The sequence below is a fragment of the Astyanax mexicanus genome, chromosome 24, assembly GCF_023375975.1.
Source record: "Astyanax mexicanus isolate ESR-SI-001 chromosome 24, AstMex3_surface, whole genome shotgun sequence".
Lineage (NCBI taxonomy): Eukaryota > Metazoa > Chordata > Actinopteri > Characiformes > Acestrorhamphidae > Astyanax > Astyanax mexicanus.
In genome coordinates this window covers 31488293-31509979 of record NC_064431.1, presented here as the reverse complement: position 1 = coordinate 31509979, position 21687 = coordinate 31488293, and the positions used below count along the sequence as shown (strand labels likewise).

The 21687-nt window shown below is 37.2% G+C and overlaps 2 protein-coding genes across 2 annotated transcripts; both read right to left on the bottom strand.

Annotated features, from left to right (window-relative positions):
- Positions 1 to 140: 140 nt before the first annotated feature.
- atad3 (ATPase family AAA domain containing 3) lies at positions 141 to 14801 on the bottom strand. Its single transcript, XM_022682521.2, has 16 exons — positions 14475 to 14801; positions 12609 to 12685; positions 12032 to 12133; positions 11666 to 11725; positions 10689 to 10758; positions 9966 to 10131; positions 9758 to 9827; positions 9091 to 9246; positions 8625 to 8681; positions 7810 to 7935; positions 7542 to 7666; positions 6541 to 6592; positions 6356 to 6426; positions 5552 to 5719; positions 3972 to 4080; positions 141 to 2060 (listed from the first exon to the last, which is right to left on the bottom strand). Exons 1-16 carry the CDS (start codon positions 14677 to 14679, stop codon positions 1728 to 1730), a joined length of 1947 nt encoding a protein of 648 aa, XP_022538242.2. The 5' UTR covers positions 14680 to 14801; the 3' UTR covers positions 141 to 1727.
- Positions 14802 to 16133: 1332 nt separating this feature from the next.
- Positions 16134 to 21433, bottom strand: mrpl20 (mitochondrial ribosomal protein L20). The gene is made up of 4 exons (XM_049471482.1): positions 21262 to 21433; positions 19492 to 19602; positions 18848 to 18925; positions 16134 to 17811 (listed from the first exon to the last, which is right to left on the bottom strand). The coding sequence occupies exons 1-4, from the start codon at positions 21346 to 21348 to the stop codon at positions 17638 to 17640; spliced, it is 450 nt and encodes a 149-aa protein (XP_049327439.1). The 5' UTR covers positions 21349 to 21433; the 3' UTR covers positions 16134 to 17637.
- Positions 21434 to 21687: the final 254 nt, after the last annotated feature.

Sequence of the window (21687 nt, the reverse complement as noted above, 5' to 3'; positions counted from 1 at the left end):
AACTCAGAGAATCCCACTGTATTTCACAAACAACAAGAAACAAGTGGATTTTAGCGTAAAGAGACTTTTAAATGCACAATAGTCAAAGTTTCTCGATGCTGTGTATTTAAATGAACACACATGTTCTTTTTTAGGAAATCTATTTTATTGTTAGGCATATAAATGCTTTCCAGCTCATTACAGTTTCCTTTTCAGACGTTTTCAGTTTTTCTTTTGACGTTTTAACAGATAATGTACATGAGATCCATTACACATACAACACATTCAACATTTCACTTAAGTTTTAAATCTTCTTTTACATTTCCCCCCCCCCCCAAAACCCCTCCGTCCATCACTACTGACCACACACAGACACGAACAGACCGTCCAAAATCACTCCCTGTGAGATTCAGATATTGGGGTTAAATTGCAAGATGTAGATGTAGCCATATTTAGATCTTTCTTAAGGATCAAACCTCAGCAAATAAGAGTAGTATATTATATATCGGCACAGTTTAAACAGCCCTGGTGAATCACAGCTGCAATATACCAGTCAAAAGTTTGGACACTATTATTATATATATTTTTTTCTACATAGTAAATGAATAGTGAAGGGATCTATCAGACTATGAAGGAACACATAAGGAATCATGTAGTAACTTAAAAACAAACCAGAATACTCTGTGACGAATTTAGCATTTAGGTGCTCTTATCTGGGGAGCTGTTAACTTAACTCCTGATGAGTGCCAATTTCATCATAACGTTTTTTTCGATGGTCTTTGCGATGACTGCATCTGAGGATACATTCAAAGCTCTTAAAATGTTTCGGATTGCCTTAAATGATGTTTTTCTTTATTTAGTTGAGTAGTTGTTTCTTCTCTTAACCTGGATTAGAACAATACTCAAATATTCACTATTCACTGTATACCTGTAACTCTACCTCTTCACTACTTTACTTTAACTGATGCTCTCAAACACTTTATTAAGAGACAAGAAATTCAAGTAATTAACTCTTGATGAGTTCAGCACAGCTGTTAACTGAAAGCCTGAATTCCAGGTGACTCTACCTCATAAAGCTGAAGGAGGTGCTACTTTTAAGAATCTAAAATATAAAACATATTATGGTTTGTTTAACACCATTTTTGTTCAGTAAATAAATCCATATGTTTTTCTTCATAGTTTGGATGACTTAAGTTTTAATCTAGAATGTAGAATATTTTTAAATAATGGAAAAACACTGATTTTAAAGTTAACAGTATAGTTTTTTTCTGACTTACTTTCTTATCTCAACAGGGAGATATTTTGGGTGTGTGTGTGTGTGTGTGTGTGTTTGAGTAACTGTAATTTCTCAAAGGTCCAGACAAGCAGACACACAGACACGTCCACTGACCCTTTATAGTATTATAATATAATTATAATTATTATTATTATTAACAGACAGGCATACAGACACAGAACCTTTGTAAATCCATCTGAAGGTACCTGAACAGTGTTTCCCCGGGTCAGTAAGTGAGTAACACACACACACACACACTCTGCAGACTCCTGATCCTGCTTCATATACACACACATATATCCACACATTCATACATATGTATACACACTGTAAACATATACATATATATATATACATATATATGTCCAGCTAATCTTTTTTCACAGTCAGGAAGGAGCTGCTGTCCTGTTCTGCAGTGTGGTGGTGTAAATATGGCCTCTGGACTGGATTCAGCTGAACCGGACCGGACTGGTTAAACTGGTGTGCCCTCCTCCTTTGGTGGGACTGGTTGTTTATCCGCGGCCGCTCCCCCCTCTCCTGCTGGAATGGTAGAGTCCGGAGCAGGGCAGGACCCCTGCAGGGGAGACAGCACCTCCTCAGATTTAGAGGGGGCATCCTGAGGCACTATAAAGCCCATTTTGGCACCTTTACCCACAGCTGCCCCCTGGTGGCTGGGGGACATCGTGGTGCCCTCACTGTCCTGCAGCCAGTTCATCTTCTGCGCGTGCTGCCGGACAGCGTCGTCCACCCGAGCGTCGATCATCGCCTCGGTCAGAACGCCGTCCTCAGAGGAGTAGGCAGCGGCCTGAGAGAGAGAGAGAGAGATTTTTTATATATAGTGCATCTCAAAAAATGAGTATATCATTGAAAAGATACTTCATTTTAGTAATTTAGTTTAAAAAAGATGTGAAACTCATTATATAGATGTACAGTGCCTTGCAAAAGTATTCTTTTCAACCTTTTGCCACATTTCAGGCTTCAAACAAAAATATATAAAATTTATTTTTTTTTGTGAAAAATCAACAACAAGTGGAACACAATCGTGAAGTGGAACGAGATTTATTGGATATTTTAAACTTTAAAAAAAATTAAAAACTGAAAAGTGGGGCGTGCAATATTATTCGGCCCCCTTCCGTTATTACTCTATAGCGCCACCTTTTGCTGTGATTACAGCTGCAAGTCTCTTGGGGTTTGTGTTTATCAGTTTTGCACATCGAGAGACTGAAATTTTGGCCCATTCTTCCTTATAAAACAGCTCAAGCTTAGTGAGGTTGGATGAAGAGCACTTCCTGCTTCCCTCTGCAACTGACAACTTTTATGGAGATGTGGATTTCATTTTCCAGCAGGACTTGTCACACTGCCCACACTGTAGCCAAAAATAGCAATCGATCTTGTATAATAATTAAATTTTCTTTGACACTGATTTTTTGGGTTTTCATTGGCTGTAAGCTTCATAATCATCAGCAATAAAAGCAATTAACGCTTAAAATAGATCACTGTGTTTAATACATCCATATAATATATGAGTTTCACATTTTAAAGATATTATACTTTTTGAAGTCTAAAAAAATATATAATAATATATATTAAGCACCACAAATAAATAATGAGTAAAGGACTGTATTTCTCTTATTCCATTATTATTTATCATTAATATAGTATGACGAAAAATAGGTAAAATTTAACTAGTATTTTTATTTCTTCATGCAAAACACTTCATACGTGCTTCACAAGGAGAGGATACTGTCCATATCATCCAGCCCTGGTTTAAGTATATTAACACATATAGAGTCATAATTATTCTTCACACACTTAGAAAACGTATAATACAGAATAAATATGAATAAATATATTTTTGTTATACGTTTTTCTTTATAGGTTTTGTAGGAAAAGCAGGACTGAAGAGGTCTGTTCTCTGCTGCTCCCTGCTGGTCTGCATTCTCACTGTGACACAAATACACGAGCTAGTGTCCTACTTTCAGTTATTTTGGTCTGAGTGAGAGACACTGGGACTGGAAGTGTGTGTGTGTGTGTGTGTGTGTGTGTGTGTGTGTGTGTGTGAGAGACTGTAAATGGGAACAGAAAGGCCTCCAGCATGAGTTTTCCCATGAGGAACTCTATTTTTCATTCATAAAAGGATGTTTGTGTTGATGGTCTGTGCTTCTCTAATGTGACAGTGAGTGACAATGCTATTGTAATGATGAGCTGAGAAACACATAGATGTTCATATATATATTTGAATTTGCCTTTATTTACGTTTATTTATCAATGAACGTCTATTTTTTGGTCTATTTTCATACATAAGGAGCACGGGATTAAAAGACACATTTTAAGTGACACTTTAAGGAATTTCTAATTCTGCAGATCTCGCCACCAGGTGGTTTACTTAGCTTACTAAGCTAAATAAACAAAACTGTAATAAAAAATATTTCCTTTCAAAGTTAAACGAGTGCTGGATGTTAATCTACACAGATTTCTCTCCTAAAATCTGTTTATTTGGGTGAGTAAAGTGCTTCTGTTTATGTACAGTAAACTTAGACTCCCAAATTTCTCCAGCACTAAGGCTGGAACATTAGCATTATCCGCTAATGCTGTGTTCCGGATAAGCCAGGGAGATATTAGCTAGCGGTTAATGCCATGTAGCTCTTTGTATAAAAACAAACAGTATTTGAGTCAATTAAAGCATTTACTAAAATACAGGTGTGTATTTACTCACCTGCCAGGCCACGCCCAGTTTGGAAATCTCTCGCCCGGACATTCCCTCTGTTCGCTTAGCAATTTCTGAGCACTTCTTTCCATAGTCAAACTGAGCCAGCTTCAGACGCCTGCCATAACACACACAAACACACACAGACACACACACAGTCAGTGGGGGGAAACTCATAAAATGGCAAAAAAATATTATTTATAGAATAAATTACTTAGTCAATCGAACAGTACTGACTATAGGTTAAAGAAACATGTTGAGTTAATCCACTGGCAGCTGGTGTTAGCAGAGCTTCAGACAGTATTTTCTTACTAGAACCAGGCAGTACATCACAAAAATGTGTGTGGGTTTTAGCCTTATAACCTAACCACTGCCATTCTCCCAGTCCCAGTTCCACACCCCAGGTTGCCAGATATAGGCAACAGCATGCACACAAGTGTGCTGAAGTCATTTTTTTAGCTGAGCAGGTAATCACTGAGCTTCAGTAAGGTTGCTAATTATAGTTGGGTAATTTATCGCCACCACTAGTGTAGTAGAGAAGCATTTTTATGTTGCTGGTCATACTGCACCCTACTTTGTGGGATCACATGTACATTATATACTATAATAAAGCACATATACCTCCTGTCTGTGATGATATAGATACAACACATAAGAGAATAAGAGATCTAACAAGCACTGGTAATGACTAATTGCTCTAAATTACACTCTAGTTTCATAAAAATCAGGACATTACCAATGAAATATGAACTTTACGACCTGTATTAACTCTCTGGATAAAAAAAAAAATCATTTGGAAAGTTCAGCTTTGTCCTCTATCTTATAAATACACTCACTTTCTGATTCTCTAAGACCTTTCCTGCCTCATCCTGAGTGAAATTAATGAGCGTGTGTTCCCAAGTCCTGACACACTTTCCCTTACAGCAAGCTACAAAAACACCTCCCTAAAGAAAAGGCCCTGAAGAAAAACAGCACCTTAAAAAGTATACATACAGCTCAGGAAAAAACAGACCACTTAAAATGATGAGATTCTTTGATTTTACCAAATTAAAAACCTCTGCAATATATAATCAAGAGGAAGATGGATGATCACAAACCATCAAACCACCAAACTGAACTGCTTGAATTTTTGTACCAGGAGTAAAGCAGCATAAAGTTATCCAAAAGCAGTGTGTAAGACTGGTGGAGGAGAACATGATGCTAAGATGCATGAAATTAAAACTGTGATTAAAACCAACCAGGGTTATTCCACCAAATATTGATTTCTGAACTCTTAAAACTTTATGAATATGAACTTGTTTTCTTTGCATTATTTGAGGTTTGAAAGCTCTGCATCTTTTTTTTGTTATTTCAGACATTTCTCATTTTCTGTAAATAAAAGCTCTAAATTACAATATTTTTATTTGGAATTGGGGAGAAATGTTGTCTGTAGTTTAAACATATACCTATAAATAGATAAATCAGAGAAACTGATTCAGAAACTGAAGTGATATTTTTTTTCCAGAGCTGAATTAAAAAAAATATATATATATATATATATATAATATATAACATAATTTATATATATTTTATATAGTGTGTGTACTCACTGTTTCCCCCCAGTGGCCGGTTCCAGTACGTATCTGTCGAAGTAAAGACGGACGAGCCGCTCTCGCTCTTCAGGACCAGGCAGAGCAAAGTTCACTATTTCATCAATTCGATCATTAATGGCCCAATCAAACTGCTCTGGCTGATTACTGGCCAAAACCAGCATGAACCTGCAGAAACACCAGTTACAGTCAGATACGCAACAATACACACTTAGGGGGTTTAATTTTATTTTACACTGAAGATTATGTATATTAGTTATAATATATAACAAAATTTTCTCTGTAACAATAATATCAATATTACTACTACTACTACTAACAGGGTTCATACACTTTTTAAACAATAAATTTCCATGATTTTTCATGACTTTTCCAGGCCTTCAAGGCAAACTTCCGTGACCATTCGATTTTTAAAACATCAGTGCAGACATGGACAATAAAACCAAAAATCAACTAAAACTGATTAAAGTAGGCCTAAAATTAATCAGATAAAAATGTTGAAACACACAATCTTTAATAATAAAATGTCTGTAATAAATAAATAATAAAAAAAATAAAATTACAGAATTAACTCTGAGCTGATGGATGTATTTGTAGCTCAAAATAGATTTTTTTCTCCACCGATAAACTGAAACACAAAAATTTTCATGACTTTTCCAAAACTTTCTGGGTATTTTAATTTTTCCATGTTAATTATTACTTTTTTAATAATTCCATGACTTTTCCAGGTTTTTTATGACCGTACAAACCCTGTACTAAAAGTAACAATAATAATAATAATTATAATAATAATAATAATAATACTTGTTGCTCTGCTCTCCAGTTCGGTACAGGAATGCGTTCAGTGTCGCTCGCAGATCCTCACTGATCTTCTCCTACAAACCAAAACATCAAACATCGTGTGATTATCTCACATCATCTCCCATCTTCACGTCTTCTACAGCACACAGTTACTGAACCCATCAGGCTAAACATCTCAACACACTCACAGTGGCTCTCTTGCGCAGGAATGCATCAGCTTCATCCACAAACAGCAGCAGACTGCAAAAAAATAACAAAAATAAAATAAATAAAAAATACACACTCATTAAAAAATCATTAATACACTGTACACAGAGAGATAGAACAGCATACCAGCATTGGGAATCAGTGTCAAAAACATAAAAGTGTATTTTATATAGTATTACATGCTGCCTGGCCAATTAAACGTCATCACATAAATTTAACTAAGCAAATAGGTAAGAGCCTCCGATTGGATAATAATCACCGCAGGGGTGATTTGATTATGTTTCAGCTGCAACACGTTTAAGATTTAACCCTAACTGATGCAGGGAGTAGCTTCTCATTAGTTAAACCACCATGTGGAAAGACTCATCCTGTGGTCATAAAAAACGATTCACTTCATATAGGTTTCAAATTAATAATGCAGAGAAAACAGCTAAAGAGATGCTGAAACTACTTAAATCAGGATAAGAACTGTCCAAAGCCTTATTAAAAAGTAAAAGGACAGTGGAAGAACATCATCTTCCAGGAAAAAAAGTGATCAGAAAAACTTAAACGTTTGGCAAAATCATACAAATGGTAGAAAACTAGCAAAACACTAGAACTCAGGGATATGATGTTTAATAGTGAAAGTAAGAGCTTTACCACACATACACAATGCAATAAAGGGAACTGAAAGGATTAAAGGGATAAAACAGCTGTGTAGCTTTAAGAAATGCAATTATTAGTGAGACTAATCATCAAAAACAGCTTAAATTTGCTAGAGAGCATAAAAAATTGGACTCAGATTTCAGAGAGACAGAGTCCAGACCTGAACCCCATTGAGAATATTTGGGATGTGCTGGAAAAGACTTTGCATATTGCTTCAAATCTCAACTGGCCTGGCAGTGTATAATAAAACGATAATATATTAATACTATCAAAATGATCACATATAATATGTGGTGTGTGTGTATCGAAGTGCATTGTGGGATGTGTAGTGTTTTACCCTCTGCGGCTGGTGCCGGCCCAGTCAAACACTTTGTGCATGGCAGTAACGCCCTCCCGCCCCATGGGGGCGACGTCTCCTCCGGTCATTATGGCGTAGTCCATCCCAGAGTGCACCGCCAACTTCTGCTCAGGACAAGATAAAAAAAAAAAACATTAGGTTAAAAAAAAAAAAAAAAAAAAGAAAAGATGACAATTCTCTGCAGGTCAGTCTTATATATTTGTGTGTGTGTGTGTGTGTGTGTGTGTGTGTGTGTGTGTGTACCCACCTTGGCGAATAGTGTTTTTCCAGTCCCCGGGGGGCCGTACATCAGTATATTCCTGTAGAGGCCGCGGTTCTGGCGAGTGTTGCGTGTTGCGATAGCGATGTCACGAACACGCTCCTCCAGAGATGGCTGCATAAAAAAAAAAGAAGAAATGAGAAATTAATCCCTTGAAATCGAGTAATTATCAATATATACAGCTCTGGAAAAAAATGAAGAGAGCAGTTTCTGAATCAGTTTCTCTGATTTTGCTATTTATAGGTTTATGTTTGAGTAAAATGAACATTGTTGTTTTATTCTATAAACTACAGACAACATTTCTCCCAAATTACAAATAAAAATATTGTCATTTAGAGCATTTATTTACAGAAAATGAGAAATGGCTGAAATAACAAAAAAGATGCAGAGCTTTCAGACCGCAAATAATGCAAAGAAAACAAGTTCATATTCATAAAGTTTTAAGAGTTCAAAAATCAATATTTGGTGGAATAACCCTGGTTGGTTTTTAATCACAGTTTTTTTTTCATGCATCTTGGCATCATGTTCTCCTCCACCAGTCTTACACACTGCTTTTGGATAACTTTATGCTGCTTTACTCCTGGTGCAAAAATTCCATCTTCCTCTTGATTATATTCCAGATGTTTTCAATTTGGTAAAATGAAAGAAATATATATATATATATATATATATATATATAAACATATTTATAACACCCTGCGATGTGACTGTTGTGTGCACAGACTGCAGTTATGATGCTAAAACTATATACTGCACAGCACTAATTAAAAAGCAGAAATAGTTATTTAATATTTAATACTCACACTGAGTACAACTCCCTCCAGAGCATCCTGAGGCTTACTCATCAACCTCTTACTCATCTGAGAGAGAGAGACAGAGAGAGAGACAGAGAGAGAGAGAGACAGAGAAACAGAAAGAGAGACAGAGAGAGAGAGAGAGAGAGAGAAAGAGAGACAGAGAGAGAGAGAGAGAGAGAGAGAGAGACAGAGAAACAGAAAGAGAGACAGAGAGAGAGAGAGAGAAAGAGAGACAGAGAGAGAGAGAGAGACAGAGAGAGAGACAGAGAGAGAGAGAGAGAGAGAGAGAGAGAGAGAGACAGAGAGAGAGAAAGAGAGAGATGCATGTTAAATACCATTTGTTTCAATCAACACTATTTTGCTAAAGAATTCAGAATTCAGCAGAATGCTGTGTGTGTGTGTCTTTGTGAGAGGGTGTGTGTGTGTGTGTGTGTGTGTGTGTGTGTGTGTGTGTGTGTGTGTGTGTGTGTACCTTCACAGGATGTTTAATAGCTTCAGTCACGGTGATTCGTGAAGTCTCTCTCACTAGTGAAGGTTTACCGAGTCGAGCCTCGATGTAGCGCGCCCCCACACCTGTAGCATTACGCGCAGTATACACACCTACAGCCAGCAGAGTCAAACCTGCCACCTAGTGGAGTGGAGGAACCAATCAGTGCACTTCAGTTAATCAGCAAGTTAATTAGGTCAGCTGTGTTTAGCATAAATAAACAGGAATTCTGGGCCAATACAGATATCTGATATACACATTTATAACTTACAGAGACCACACACCCCGGGGGAACTTTATACACTAATATTACATTTATATATCTTACATTTAAGCTTTTAACCAGCTGTATAAAAACATAAAATGAAAGATTTCTACAGAGAAATTAGATTAACATTTTTTGACTGTTTACAGCTTTAAACCATTTTTAATAAATTAACAGGTTAATGAAATAATTGATCTATTGAAGAAAAAAAAGGAAAAAAAACAGCTTCAACCAATGTGTTTTAAATAATCAATATGTTTTAAACAATATGTTTTTAATAATCATGCATCCCTATAAATAAATAATTCACCTTACAGAAATCTCTGTGGTGTGTGTGTGTGTGTGTGGTGGTGTGTGTGTAGTGTGTGTGTGTGTGTGTGTACTTACCGTTGCTGTAACTTTGTCCCAGTCTGAAATAAAAGCTTTAAATCCCTCCCCAAACACAGCACCAGCAGTTCTGAAATATAAACACCACCATCATTACATTTCATTATTCTGAGCATCTTTAAACAGCAGCCTTTACTTCACAATATATCAGCTTTTACACATCAACAAGGGTCATATCAGATGTGTGTGTGTGTGTGTGTATACACACCGTATACTATCCAGGACAGTCTGTCTGTGTTCGGCTGCTTTAAGGCGGATCTGTTCCCGGATGATGTCGGCGTTCTCTCTCTCCACCCGAGCTCGAGCTTTAGCCTCGGCCTCCACCCGCAGCATCTCATTCTTATGCCTCAGCTCCATCTCATGCTCGATGGTGGCTGCACCAATCACACAGTGCAGTGGTTAGAATACGCTCATTACAACACACACTCATATATATAACAACGATGCAGCACTTACAAGCCAAACAGCACAGCTACAAACAGAGCAGTAATGGAACTATTTTAACTGGCGGAGTTTTTATAACAGATCCTATTTTCTCCTCCTCTTTAACTCTTTAAAAATTTTCAATAAACAGCAATAATGGAACTGTGGTATAATCGCAATAATACACTCGAGGTTTGTGCTATTATGTGCAATATTGACACTGCTGTGCTTATCTACGACCGCATCACAGCAGTGCCAATATTACACGTTAAAGCACAAACCTCGAGTGTATTATTGCTTAAATAATATATATATGCCTTTCATCTATGGAAGAAAGAATGAAAGTGGTGAAATATGGATTTAATAATGGATTTAAAAATAGTCTTGCAATATATTAAGTACTGCAGAATCACAGTATCATGATATTATCGTCATCATTGGCAACGTATCGTCTCAGCCCTACTGTAATGCAATGCAATCCCAATCCCAATCACACTGGATTCTCTACCTTTCCTCATGGCCTCCTGCTTCTGCACAGACTCCTCCTGCCGCCGCAGGTTCTCCTCATTAAGAGCTTGCTAAAAAAAAAAACCAGAAAAGCATCTTAAGCATAAGAAAAATAAATAAGTAATAATATGCCGCAATGCATCAATTCCTTCCACAGTCTTTACATTACTTAAACAGCTCCAGTCACAGATATTAACAAAAGCACAGTTTTAATAAACAGTAGAGGTGTGACTAGACAGTCGTCTCACAAGAGAAGAAACGGAACGGGGTTCAGGAGAATGAGACGAAATTTATTATTTTTTTCCCAAAGTTTAAATACATGATTGAAAATATTTAATTTTACTGAAACTCACAAAATGCAAAAGTTCAGATGATTTTTTTATTGTAAGTGCTCATCTTGTAATGGGTGTCAGTCAGATTTACTCTGATTATGAATAATAAACATTGAATATTTATCATATTTGGGCGAGGCGCATGCTTACCTAAAATGTTAATATTTGTACAGGTGGAGAGAGAGTTATGAGAAATATGATCTGATCTGGACTCACAATATTCAATAAAATACGGAACAGTATGCAAGTATTGCAGCTGGTTTTACCATAAACCCAACAACTTCTCTCCTGTATGATCTCGCATCAGTCTCTTCAAACCTTAAAACTATCACAGTCCCCCCAGTGAGGGTTTTGTACTCAACTGGCAACCCACCTTGAGACAGAGTTCTATACAGACCTGGCAACCTGTAATCAAATCTGTATGGTTTACACAGGTGGGAACATAAGGCTTGATGGTTTTGCCCAAACTCTTCAAACATTTGTTTTTGTTAACTGTGCACAAGTCTTGCCAAATACACCTGAAGAGAAATACTGTGCTGCTTTAATCTCGTGAGATCTCGTAACACAAGATCTCATCACACCCCTAATAAACAGCATTCAGTACAGATGTACAGAAGAACAGTGCTGGAAGTAGACGGGTCAGTACCTGCTGTCGTAGCTGGTCCTCATAGCGCTGCCGGGCCAGTTTATCCTGGAACTGAGCTCTCTGTGAGAAAAACAGCAGAAGTGTGATTAAAGCACACTCATATACATATTACAGGCTATTAAATATCTTACACAGATGTAAACGTGTATGAATTTATGAATATTTATAAACATGGATGTAAAAAGAATGAAAGTCAGAATCAATTATGTCAATTTATTGTATCAAGTATATTAGCTGATTAGTATAATGCACTAAAGAAAATACAAATGTTTTACTGTTTCTAAACATTTTTAAAGTTACAATTTCAGCATTTTATTTTAGTGCACAGCTCTGGGAGATGTTCAGGGTTCAGCAAGTCTCTCTCACCGACTGATGCTGTTTAGTTTCCTCATTCAGATTTTTCCTCCTCTCCTCCCCCTGGATACGGATCTGATCCCCCTTCAGCTGCTCCAGCGCTGCTTCATATTCCTGAAAACACACACACACACACACACACACACTGTCACAACAGCTACAGAACACACAGAATCCACAGTCTCTATGTGGAACTAAAGCCCATAAAACACTAGAGAATGTCATGTGTTCATGCGGTTTTTAACACAGTTTAGGGTTTTTTTTTTAGAATATTTCGACATTTACAACATTTGTTTGCTCTTAAGCCGTTCAGAATTCTGCTCTTCCTCACCATTTATCATCACGGATATTACAATCAACTCAAGTTTCACTTTTCAAATGATAAAAAAACAACTAAAACCTTAATCTCTCCTTTACATTTCACAAACTTACTACTGAAATTCACTTTTTTATGCTTATTTTATACTTTTTTATTTGACCAAGATTGGGGCACAACCCTACCATGCTCCAGCATCTTAGGCACTGCAGGAGAAATACCTGACAAAATGAGTAACTAGTAACTATTCTATTTAACTTTCTCGAACCGTACCTTCATCTTACTCTGATGCTCCATCTGAACCGTCTGCTCCTGCATGCGGGAAAGTTCCAGCGCTTCTTTAGCATGACCTGCAATTCAAACATCAGGACGTCCATCAGTCACAGCACTGAGATCTATAAGCATAACTGTAATTTCTGGGTTCTATTCACTCCATTCAACTAAAATACTGAATGTTTTTTACACCAAGTGGTGCCTAGTGCCCAGAACAATGTTTACTAGAAAGGATCTTGGGTTAAAACACGGTATTATTAACAAGGTGGAGGGATACATGCAGGGCGTTGAGTGAAATAAAATAGCTCTAATAGAAAATGGGTATTTTGCTTTCAGAATAAGTGCTATAAATGTGCATTAAGCTGGTGTCTGTTGCTTACTGCTTGTGTACATACTTTAGTCATAGTGTATAACTATGTGAAATTAGCTTATATGTCCAAAGTTTATGAAGCCTGGTTTGAAAACGACATCCAACCTTTTACGTCCCACTGCTATCAGAAGCACACTGCTGCTGCTGCAGCTCAGCCAATCAGCTCTCCCTTCTGCCCCACCTCTAAACCCATACATCACCCAGTGCCCCTCCCAAACGATTTGTGTCATATTCTAGCCTTTTTCAAATTTGAGCTGAGGGGGTTTAGTGCCCCTTTAATAATACACAAACTGTAGTGTTGCAGTTGCGAAGCAGGTTTTTCGTAAGAGTGCACACCAGGAGTGTTGTAGTAAATATTAAACTGTATTGATTAAGCCATTGATATAATGGAAAACTCTAAATTATTGAGTCTACCCCATATATCTACCCCACAGCACCAGCTAAAAACATCTTTTGCACAGCCTCTGTTCACTACAGTATTAGTCTTAATCGTATGTTAAAAAAACTTGGGAAATCAGTGTAGCCCCCTTCCCTTATCTGTACTGCAGAGTGTGGTTAAACAGATTAAACAGGATGGATCAGACAGTATGTCTGTGCCCTTTGACCTACTGCCCTTGAGAAGAAGATCAGTCTCGTGCAGCTCAGTTAACCAGCTAATTAACACATTTAATCCTCCCAGTCTGGAGAGAGTGATAAAACCTTCACTCTAAATCATCCACACTTACACTACTTTTTAAAATCATAATCACATCATTAATTATATAGTATCAATATAGCTAGTGTTTAAAAGTTTTTAATACCATACACAGCTTCTATGTTAACTTAAATTACCTCTACTAGCTTAATAGTTCAGTCATTTCAGTGCATGCTCACTTTCATCATTGGCTTGCTGACGTTTTTGGAGTTGTAGTTTTTTGAGTGAAAATATCAACGCAGGTGATTCAGCACGGGTGTCCCGAAAAACTACAACTCCCGTGACGCTTTGCGAGCAACATGCTAGTTAACTAGCTAACCGAGCTAGCTAAAGAAGGGAGTTTACTGCTGTAAAAAAACTGTCAAATGAAGGTTGAACATATGACTTCTTTTTTCAACCATTAATTAAATGTTCTTTCAAACGCAAAACGTATTAACTATAGTTTATAATACTTTACAAATAGCGTTTTGAGTGCAAAGATCAATGCTTTCTCACTGGATAATTAACTAACCTATAACGTTACAGCTAAATAACCTTAATAAGAGCTTAATTGTAATGCATTTAAGACAGCATTATTACTTAATATTAGGTTCTATATGTATTTTAAAATAATCATTATTATTATTTATAAAATATTGAAACACTCAATCATTTCCAGCATTAGGGGTGAACTTGCATCAGCCCACAGCTCGGCTATAAACATGTATAAGATATATATATAATAATCTGCTGAATTATTAAAGCGAATATCTCTATTTCTACAGTTTTATTCATTAAGCCCGGGAGATCCGCTCACACTTACGGGACTTGTCGAGGTCCCGGGCCGCCTGGGCCGCTCTCTCCAGCCCGGTGGGGTCGAAGTTGCTCCACTTGTCCTTGGGCTTGTCTCCCCCGCCGGAGCCGCCGGAGCCCCCCGAGCCCCCGGGCGGAGGCGGCGGGGGCGGCGGTACGGGCAGGTCCGGGGGAGGCTCGGGCTGACCGCGGTTCAGACCGAAAAGCCACGACATGGTTCTGGTTTGGCAGAAACGGGCGGGCGAAGAACCGAGAGCTGGAGCCGAGAACCGGCGCTTCTACCGCGGACACACGTGTGCGAGTGTCACGCTGCTGCCGCTGCGGAGCTGAACCAAGACTCGCGATGAATGGGAATGAATGGGGCGCGTTCCAAACGGCGTAGATGCAGCCTAGGTAGGGTTACTCCCTAGAGCTACTTCTTTTATTTTCAAGTCTCCCTTTATATTACGGGTCAGTTTGACCCGTTTTAAAGTTTAAAGATCTAGGAAAAATAGTTAAAAGTATTTTTTCAGTATGAAACGTCTTCTGCTTGCCTTAATTAGTGTAAGCAACATATAATATAAAAATGGTTCATTTCACATATATGCAACCACCCCCTGCAAAAACTAAAATAAAACAAAATTGAAAAAAATGAAAAATAATGTAATATATCTAATACAAATAAAAATATAAAAAATATTTAAAAAATAAAAATATATATGTCTATATTTTATTCATTTAGTGCTTATTTTATTGTGCATATCTGTAGCCTAAACTACTTTATTCAGCATAATCCAGCATTCAGTTCAGACGGTTCTGCATTTTCAAAATTTGTAGTGTTAAAAAGAGAGCACTTAAAAGTCAGTAAGTGAGCAAGTTGTTTTAGATCTCTGCAAGCAGAAGCGCATAGAGAGCACACTAGGGAGAAAGTAAGGAGTAGGGAGAAGGGCGTATCAGCTCTAAATGGAACAGACCCCAAAAATCGTCCTCTAAAGGTCATAATGAAGTCCCGCCCTCGAGGCGTGTACGGAAGCTGCAGTGGGTCAAAAAGCGCGAGAACTCAGTGCTGTAACCAATAGAACTGAATGGAGGATTATAGAATCAGTGATATTCGAGTTTTATAAGCACTATTTATCACTAAAACATATAATTACACAACACACATAAAACATATAATTGCCTGAATAACTGCTATAGGATTAAAAAAAAAGCAAAAAACATATTTTACCTAGATTTCTTTGTGAAATATTACTTCTATAAGTTATAATATATATTTATTATAGTTTAAATTAAATTTGTGGATGTTTTTTCCCTTAATAAATTGAATTATCATTGAAAAACTGCTTTTTATATTTACAAAGGTCTTTACAATGCCTTTACAAGATTGCATTTTTTTTATCATGTTTATGATATTTTTAAGATTAACTTTAATATCAGACCTGTATAAATATAAAAAGTACTTTTTAAATAAATTAATTTATTAAGAAGCCAACCTGCTCTAGATGCTGATGGAAAATGATGAGATAAATCTGTAGTGTTTTTTTTTTTCCACAAAAGTCTACAGTGTAGATATTCAGATAAGGAGTATGTGATGTGCTGTATTATAGAGCTATTATTATTGATAATAGAATGGTTTCCTTGTATAGGATATCTAAACAAAATGCAAACACTTAACATACATACACTTAACAAGATTTTAAATAGGAAAACAATTTATTAACAGGAACAGAAAATGGCACATATATTTACAGACACAATAACATACAACATACAATCACACATTTCAAACCAAAATAAGTACATTCCCTTGCACTTCTCCACTCCACTCACAGGCCTTCTCCAATATGAATCACCAACCAACCATTCATGTACAAATCTCTGACCCCTATTCATGCTCTGTTTCACACTGAAATGCTGCATTATAACAGTGTAATGTTTTGTATGCTCAAACAAGTTTGTAAACCCTGCAGTGCAGCGTATCTCAGTTCTCCAGAGTCTGTCTTTTAGAATTGTCACTGAAAAAGTCCCCCAAAAGTCCCCCAGAGTCTGTACAATTTTGATAATGTACCTCAATAGAGGGTAAATAACCTCAGGCTCCGTCTCCTAATCTGTACTTCAGGAAATCTTTTTAACTACTGTTTAACTACTTTACAAAATGCTTAATTAAATGTACAGAATAATGATTAAATTCGAAAGGCCTGTTAACACAAAAAAACAGATAAATTTTTAACATAGTAAATCCTGCACAAATGTGTCGAAAAATGTAATTGTTTCATTTTATCTATCTGATTTCTGCTCCTTTTTCTGCTCTCTTTATCTTCCTCCTATAATTCTAGTTATAAGAGGAAAACGAACAGACTAGGATGCTACGAGACAAATTTTATAAAACATCGACACACTTGGCTTTCCTTTGGAATTTATTAATTTCAACTCCACATTTTTATATTGTGTGCTGATTAGAGATTATAAGCTCTCTTCTGCAGCTTCAGTATAATTTGTTTGGTCTGCAGTTATAGGCCTCTCGTTCTGATTGGTCAGCCTGATTTAAATGCCTCTGTTAAATTTGTGCAGGATACAGTGTAAAAGGGCCTTAAATGTAGGTGTTGTGATAAAGCCTTCCTTTCAGGGTTTTACCTGCATTTTAAAAAGCTTGTCCAGTCAGGTAACAGTAAATATAAAAGGATAAGGTAATTGGTGGGCGGAGCCTGAATGGGGCAAGGTGAGGGGCTTGTTTAAACGGAATTGTTTAAATACTGTTATGGCAATCTTATTGCTACATACTGTGATACGCATTGCTATGGAGAAAAGTATAGTAAAATACACACTTTAGAATCAGTAATGATGATGTTTAATATCACCCAACTCTGGAAATGGATCTGGATCTGTGATTGGTCAGGACGCTCACAGTAAGTACATATATGGGAAAAAAAAAACAAGAAAATGGGGTCCTTTTAAAGTAGAGGACTTTAGTGAAAACCATGGTTCATTATGGTACCAGGTCATATCAGGGCACTATTTGGATGCTGGAGAACCTTAAAAGAAAACAGTGGTACAGAATCAGGTTTCAGTACATCTCAGGTTGAAGGTCTTGGTTCTGCTGGAGCTGCAGGAGGGTTCGAGGGTTCGGTTGTTCTGGAGCTTCATGGAGATTTGGTATTGATAAGTGCTCTGTGATTGGCTGAGAGAAGAGCCAATCACTGCAGCTGTGTGATACGTGAGAACACACCCGTCGGCTCTGTCCCGTCGCCCAGCGCCGCCCGCAGACCCTCCTGCTGCCGCGCCCGCGCCAACGTCGCCAAAGCCTGGAACGTCCGCGGCTCTGTGATCGCCAGGTCGCTCAGAATCCGCCGGTTTAACTGAACGCTGCTCTGAAACGCAGAAAAACACATATATTAACATCAGCCCCTATATTTACTAACCTTTACACCAGTCATCAGCAATAGGCAAGCATGGAACCCATGAGGTTGTTTAAACTATAATGAATGAAAAATGCTTCTCTGGTGAGCTTTTGTTTACATCACTCCCCCTGTCTCTCTCTCTGTCTGCGTGACTTTAGTTTACGCTTGCCCATTCTTGAGCTCCCTATGTGACATAGGCCGTGTTCCAATTCACTAGCCGGGGAAGCGGTAGAGTATTTGAGCACGACCCTGAAGACACGGGTTGGATCCCGCGTGAGAAGCGGTGTGTTTATTTATTTATTTAATTATTATTTTCTTTCTTCTTGGGTTTACCTGCTTTGAGATCAACTGTTCTGCAACTGGGTTCAACAACCCTCTGGGCTGCAGAGCTACTAGTCTGTAGCAGCACTCCATCCCATTACACTCCATTTCCCCAAAAAGTTTTTTTTTTTTGTGGATCGCAATCTAACGGCTTTTAAACCCCAGATTTACTAATCATAATGTAGGAACTAATATGAATTATTTAGTTAATTATTTTGTGGAGTCCCACAGGGTTATACTTTAGGTACAGGTCTTTAATATCAAATATATTAGTAAATAACTGATATGTGGACCTATATACAGAGTTGTATGTGTTTGTATATAAAACGTTTTACAGCATTTTAGCCACGCCCACTTATTCTAAAGTTACAAGGAGTGTTTTTCGCCAGCCATCAGCTGCCGGAGCCCCGAGAGAGAGAGAGAGAGATCACAATTGTCCTTGCTCTCTCTGGGTGGGTACAGTAGATGGCACTCTTCTTTCCCCTCATCACTCCTAGGGTGATGTGGATCAACACAAAGCTGCGTCTGTGAGCTGATGTATCAGAACCGAGTCGTTGAGCTTTCCTCTGAGCGTTAGCGCTGTGATGCTACTCTGCAATGCTAAATCAGCAGCAGTTCAAAATAGAGTACATGGTATTTTCTGCCAGTGTCAAAAATCAGTCAAACCAGAGGTTAATATACTCACTTTTACAAGGTTATGTATTAACGCTGGGTATTTCAGTCCATGCTCACGAGAAGCTGCAGCGATACGAGATATCCACAACTACAGCAGCAAAACAGAGCAGATAAACAGAACAGATTATAATATGTAAAAAAAAAAAACAATTCAATATCAACGATACTTTAATTCAATACTACAATACTTTAAGTCTCGAAAAGGGGCAGAAAGTGTAAATAAATCTGAATCTGCATAAACACAATTCTCTAAATTTTATAGAACAACATAAATCATTAGCAAAAATAATAACATATGAAATATTTAGAAATGTATACTACTATTACTACCACTACTACTACTACTACTAATAATAATAATACAATTATAGTAGCTTTGTAATATATTTTATAGCAACTTTGCCAAACTAGCTGTCAAGCGTTTTTTGCTATGAGTAAGAAGAACTGTGAAGTTTTACTAAAATTAAACCTAATGGTGACTTAAATGTGAGAGAAAATGCATTCAATAAAAACGACAACCACAAGGATCTAAACGACTTTGTGGGATATGTGGTAGAGCAGTATAGGATTTGTGAAAGGAACTGTGTTTAAAAAAAAAAAAAAAAAAAACATTAAAAACAAAAGCACAAATTGTGTCTGGTTTTATTGTCTCACCGTTCTCATGCTGCGTCGTTTGACCTTCCTGGCCTTGGTTGCGTAGACGAAGGCCCTGCAGACGGTTCGCACCGCCAGCTTATAGCAGCGGTTCTTTCTGCCCCTGAAGTGCTGCAACATTAAATAACACATAATTACAACAGATGATACCACCTTTACCTGCTCCAACACTGATACTATGATGCAGTGCTGTGAAATATATATATATATATATATATATATATATATATATATATATATATATATATATATATATATATATATTTCCTAGTTTCTGTCTTTCTTTATTGTAGCTTTACTAGAGGGTTTTCCAGCATGAATCAAAGTTTTAAGGCTATATTTCACTTAGAATATTGATTAAGACACAATGAATGCTGGAGACAAGCTCTATGTGTTTGTATATTTATGCTCCTATTTATGATATCACAGTTTATGTGCATGTATACACATTAACGCAATCTCATACTGCAGTAAATAATTATGAAGTATTTTGCCGCAGCATCCCAATTAACTAGCTCTCTTAGATTCAAGTCAGCGTATCAGTATAGGAGCTGGAGTGTGTTACACTCTATTGTTCTCTGAACCAATACAACCAAATCAACTTACAGTACCAGTCAAAAGTTTGGACACCTTAAATTCAGTGGTTTTCATTATTTTAGAAAGTTTGGCTTTGTAGATTAATACTAAACTCATCTAAACTATGAAGAAACACATTTAGAGTGTTACACAAACCAGAATATGCTTTATATATTTTACATTCTTCAAACAAAGTAGCACCTCTTGCTTAGAAGACATTCAGGCTTTCAGTTAACAGCTGTGCTGAACTCGTCAAGAGTTAATTACTTATATTTCTTGCCTCTTAAGCCTCTGAGAGCATCAGTTTTAATGTTTTAAAGAGGTAGAGTTGGTATACAGTAGGGGTGGGCAATATTAGATTGTATACAATACATCGTGACACAGAAATATCATGACATAAAAAATCCATATTGTGATAATAGGGCTGTTCTGTCTTAAAAGTAGTCTATTATTTACTGTGAAGCTTTAGGTGTATTTATTGTATAATTGTTTTAGTTTGCAGTTTATATGCATGCACTAAATATTCTGCAATATTATTTGCTGCATTATATTATTTTATGCTATATTATTTATTTTGCCACATTATGATGATACTGTTATACTCCTATACTATATTCCTATACTGTTAAGCAGGTTTTTATAATGTGAGATTCAAAGTTTGAACGCTAGGTGTCAGAAACGGGCCATAGAGTCTAAAAGCGGAGAGGGTGCGCATTTCTAGCGCAGAAAAACGGGCCAAAGAGTCTAAAAGCGGAGAGAGTGTGCATTTCTAGCGCAGAAAAAAATGGCCAAAAAGTGTAAAAGCGGAGAGAATTCGCATTTTTAGCGCAAAAAAACGGCCAAAGAGTCTAAAAGCGGAGAGGATGCACATTTCTAGCGCAGAAAAACGGGCCAAAGAGTCTAAAAGCGGAGAAGGTGCGCAGATGATAGAACTGGCACTCATCAGGACCAGTCCAAAAAAGGAAGGACAAGAGTTCCCTGTGTTGCATAGGATAAGTTTATCAGAATTTCCGGCCTATTTTAAGTATTTTGGTTTGTTTAACTGTTTTATTAAGTTACTACATGATTTTTTTTTATGTGTTTCTTCATAGTCTGGATCAGGTGTGTTCAGATTCAGAGCATTAGCACTGGAGGCTGGCTGGATATAAAGGTGAAGCTGAAGGTAAATTCTAAAGGTAAAAAGCTCCTCTTTACCCGCGCATTCTTCAGCAGCTCCTGCACCTTCCAGTAGCGGTCGGGTCCTCGGCTCCTGATCCAGCAGGGTAAAGTCAGAAACACCATGATGATCTATCTGTATCAGAAACACGCGCCGTGACTCTGACCTTAATCTCCAATACAGCAGCGTGACTGCTGTTCCGGAGCCACTGCGCACTGCGCATGCGCTATTCAGTAAAAGTCCCGTCAAGGTCATTTATTTACCATCTACATTTTTAATTAAAATATAATTAACAAAAAATATATAATAATAAATAAGAATAATAAAGTACGATAAGAACAATATATAAAATATTATTATTAAGATAAACGTATCCTGTGCCAAATATGTTATCAATAACAAAATAAAAGAACTGCTATATAAAGTCTTGGATAGACGCAACCCAGTTAATACTATTTTGTGTA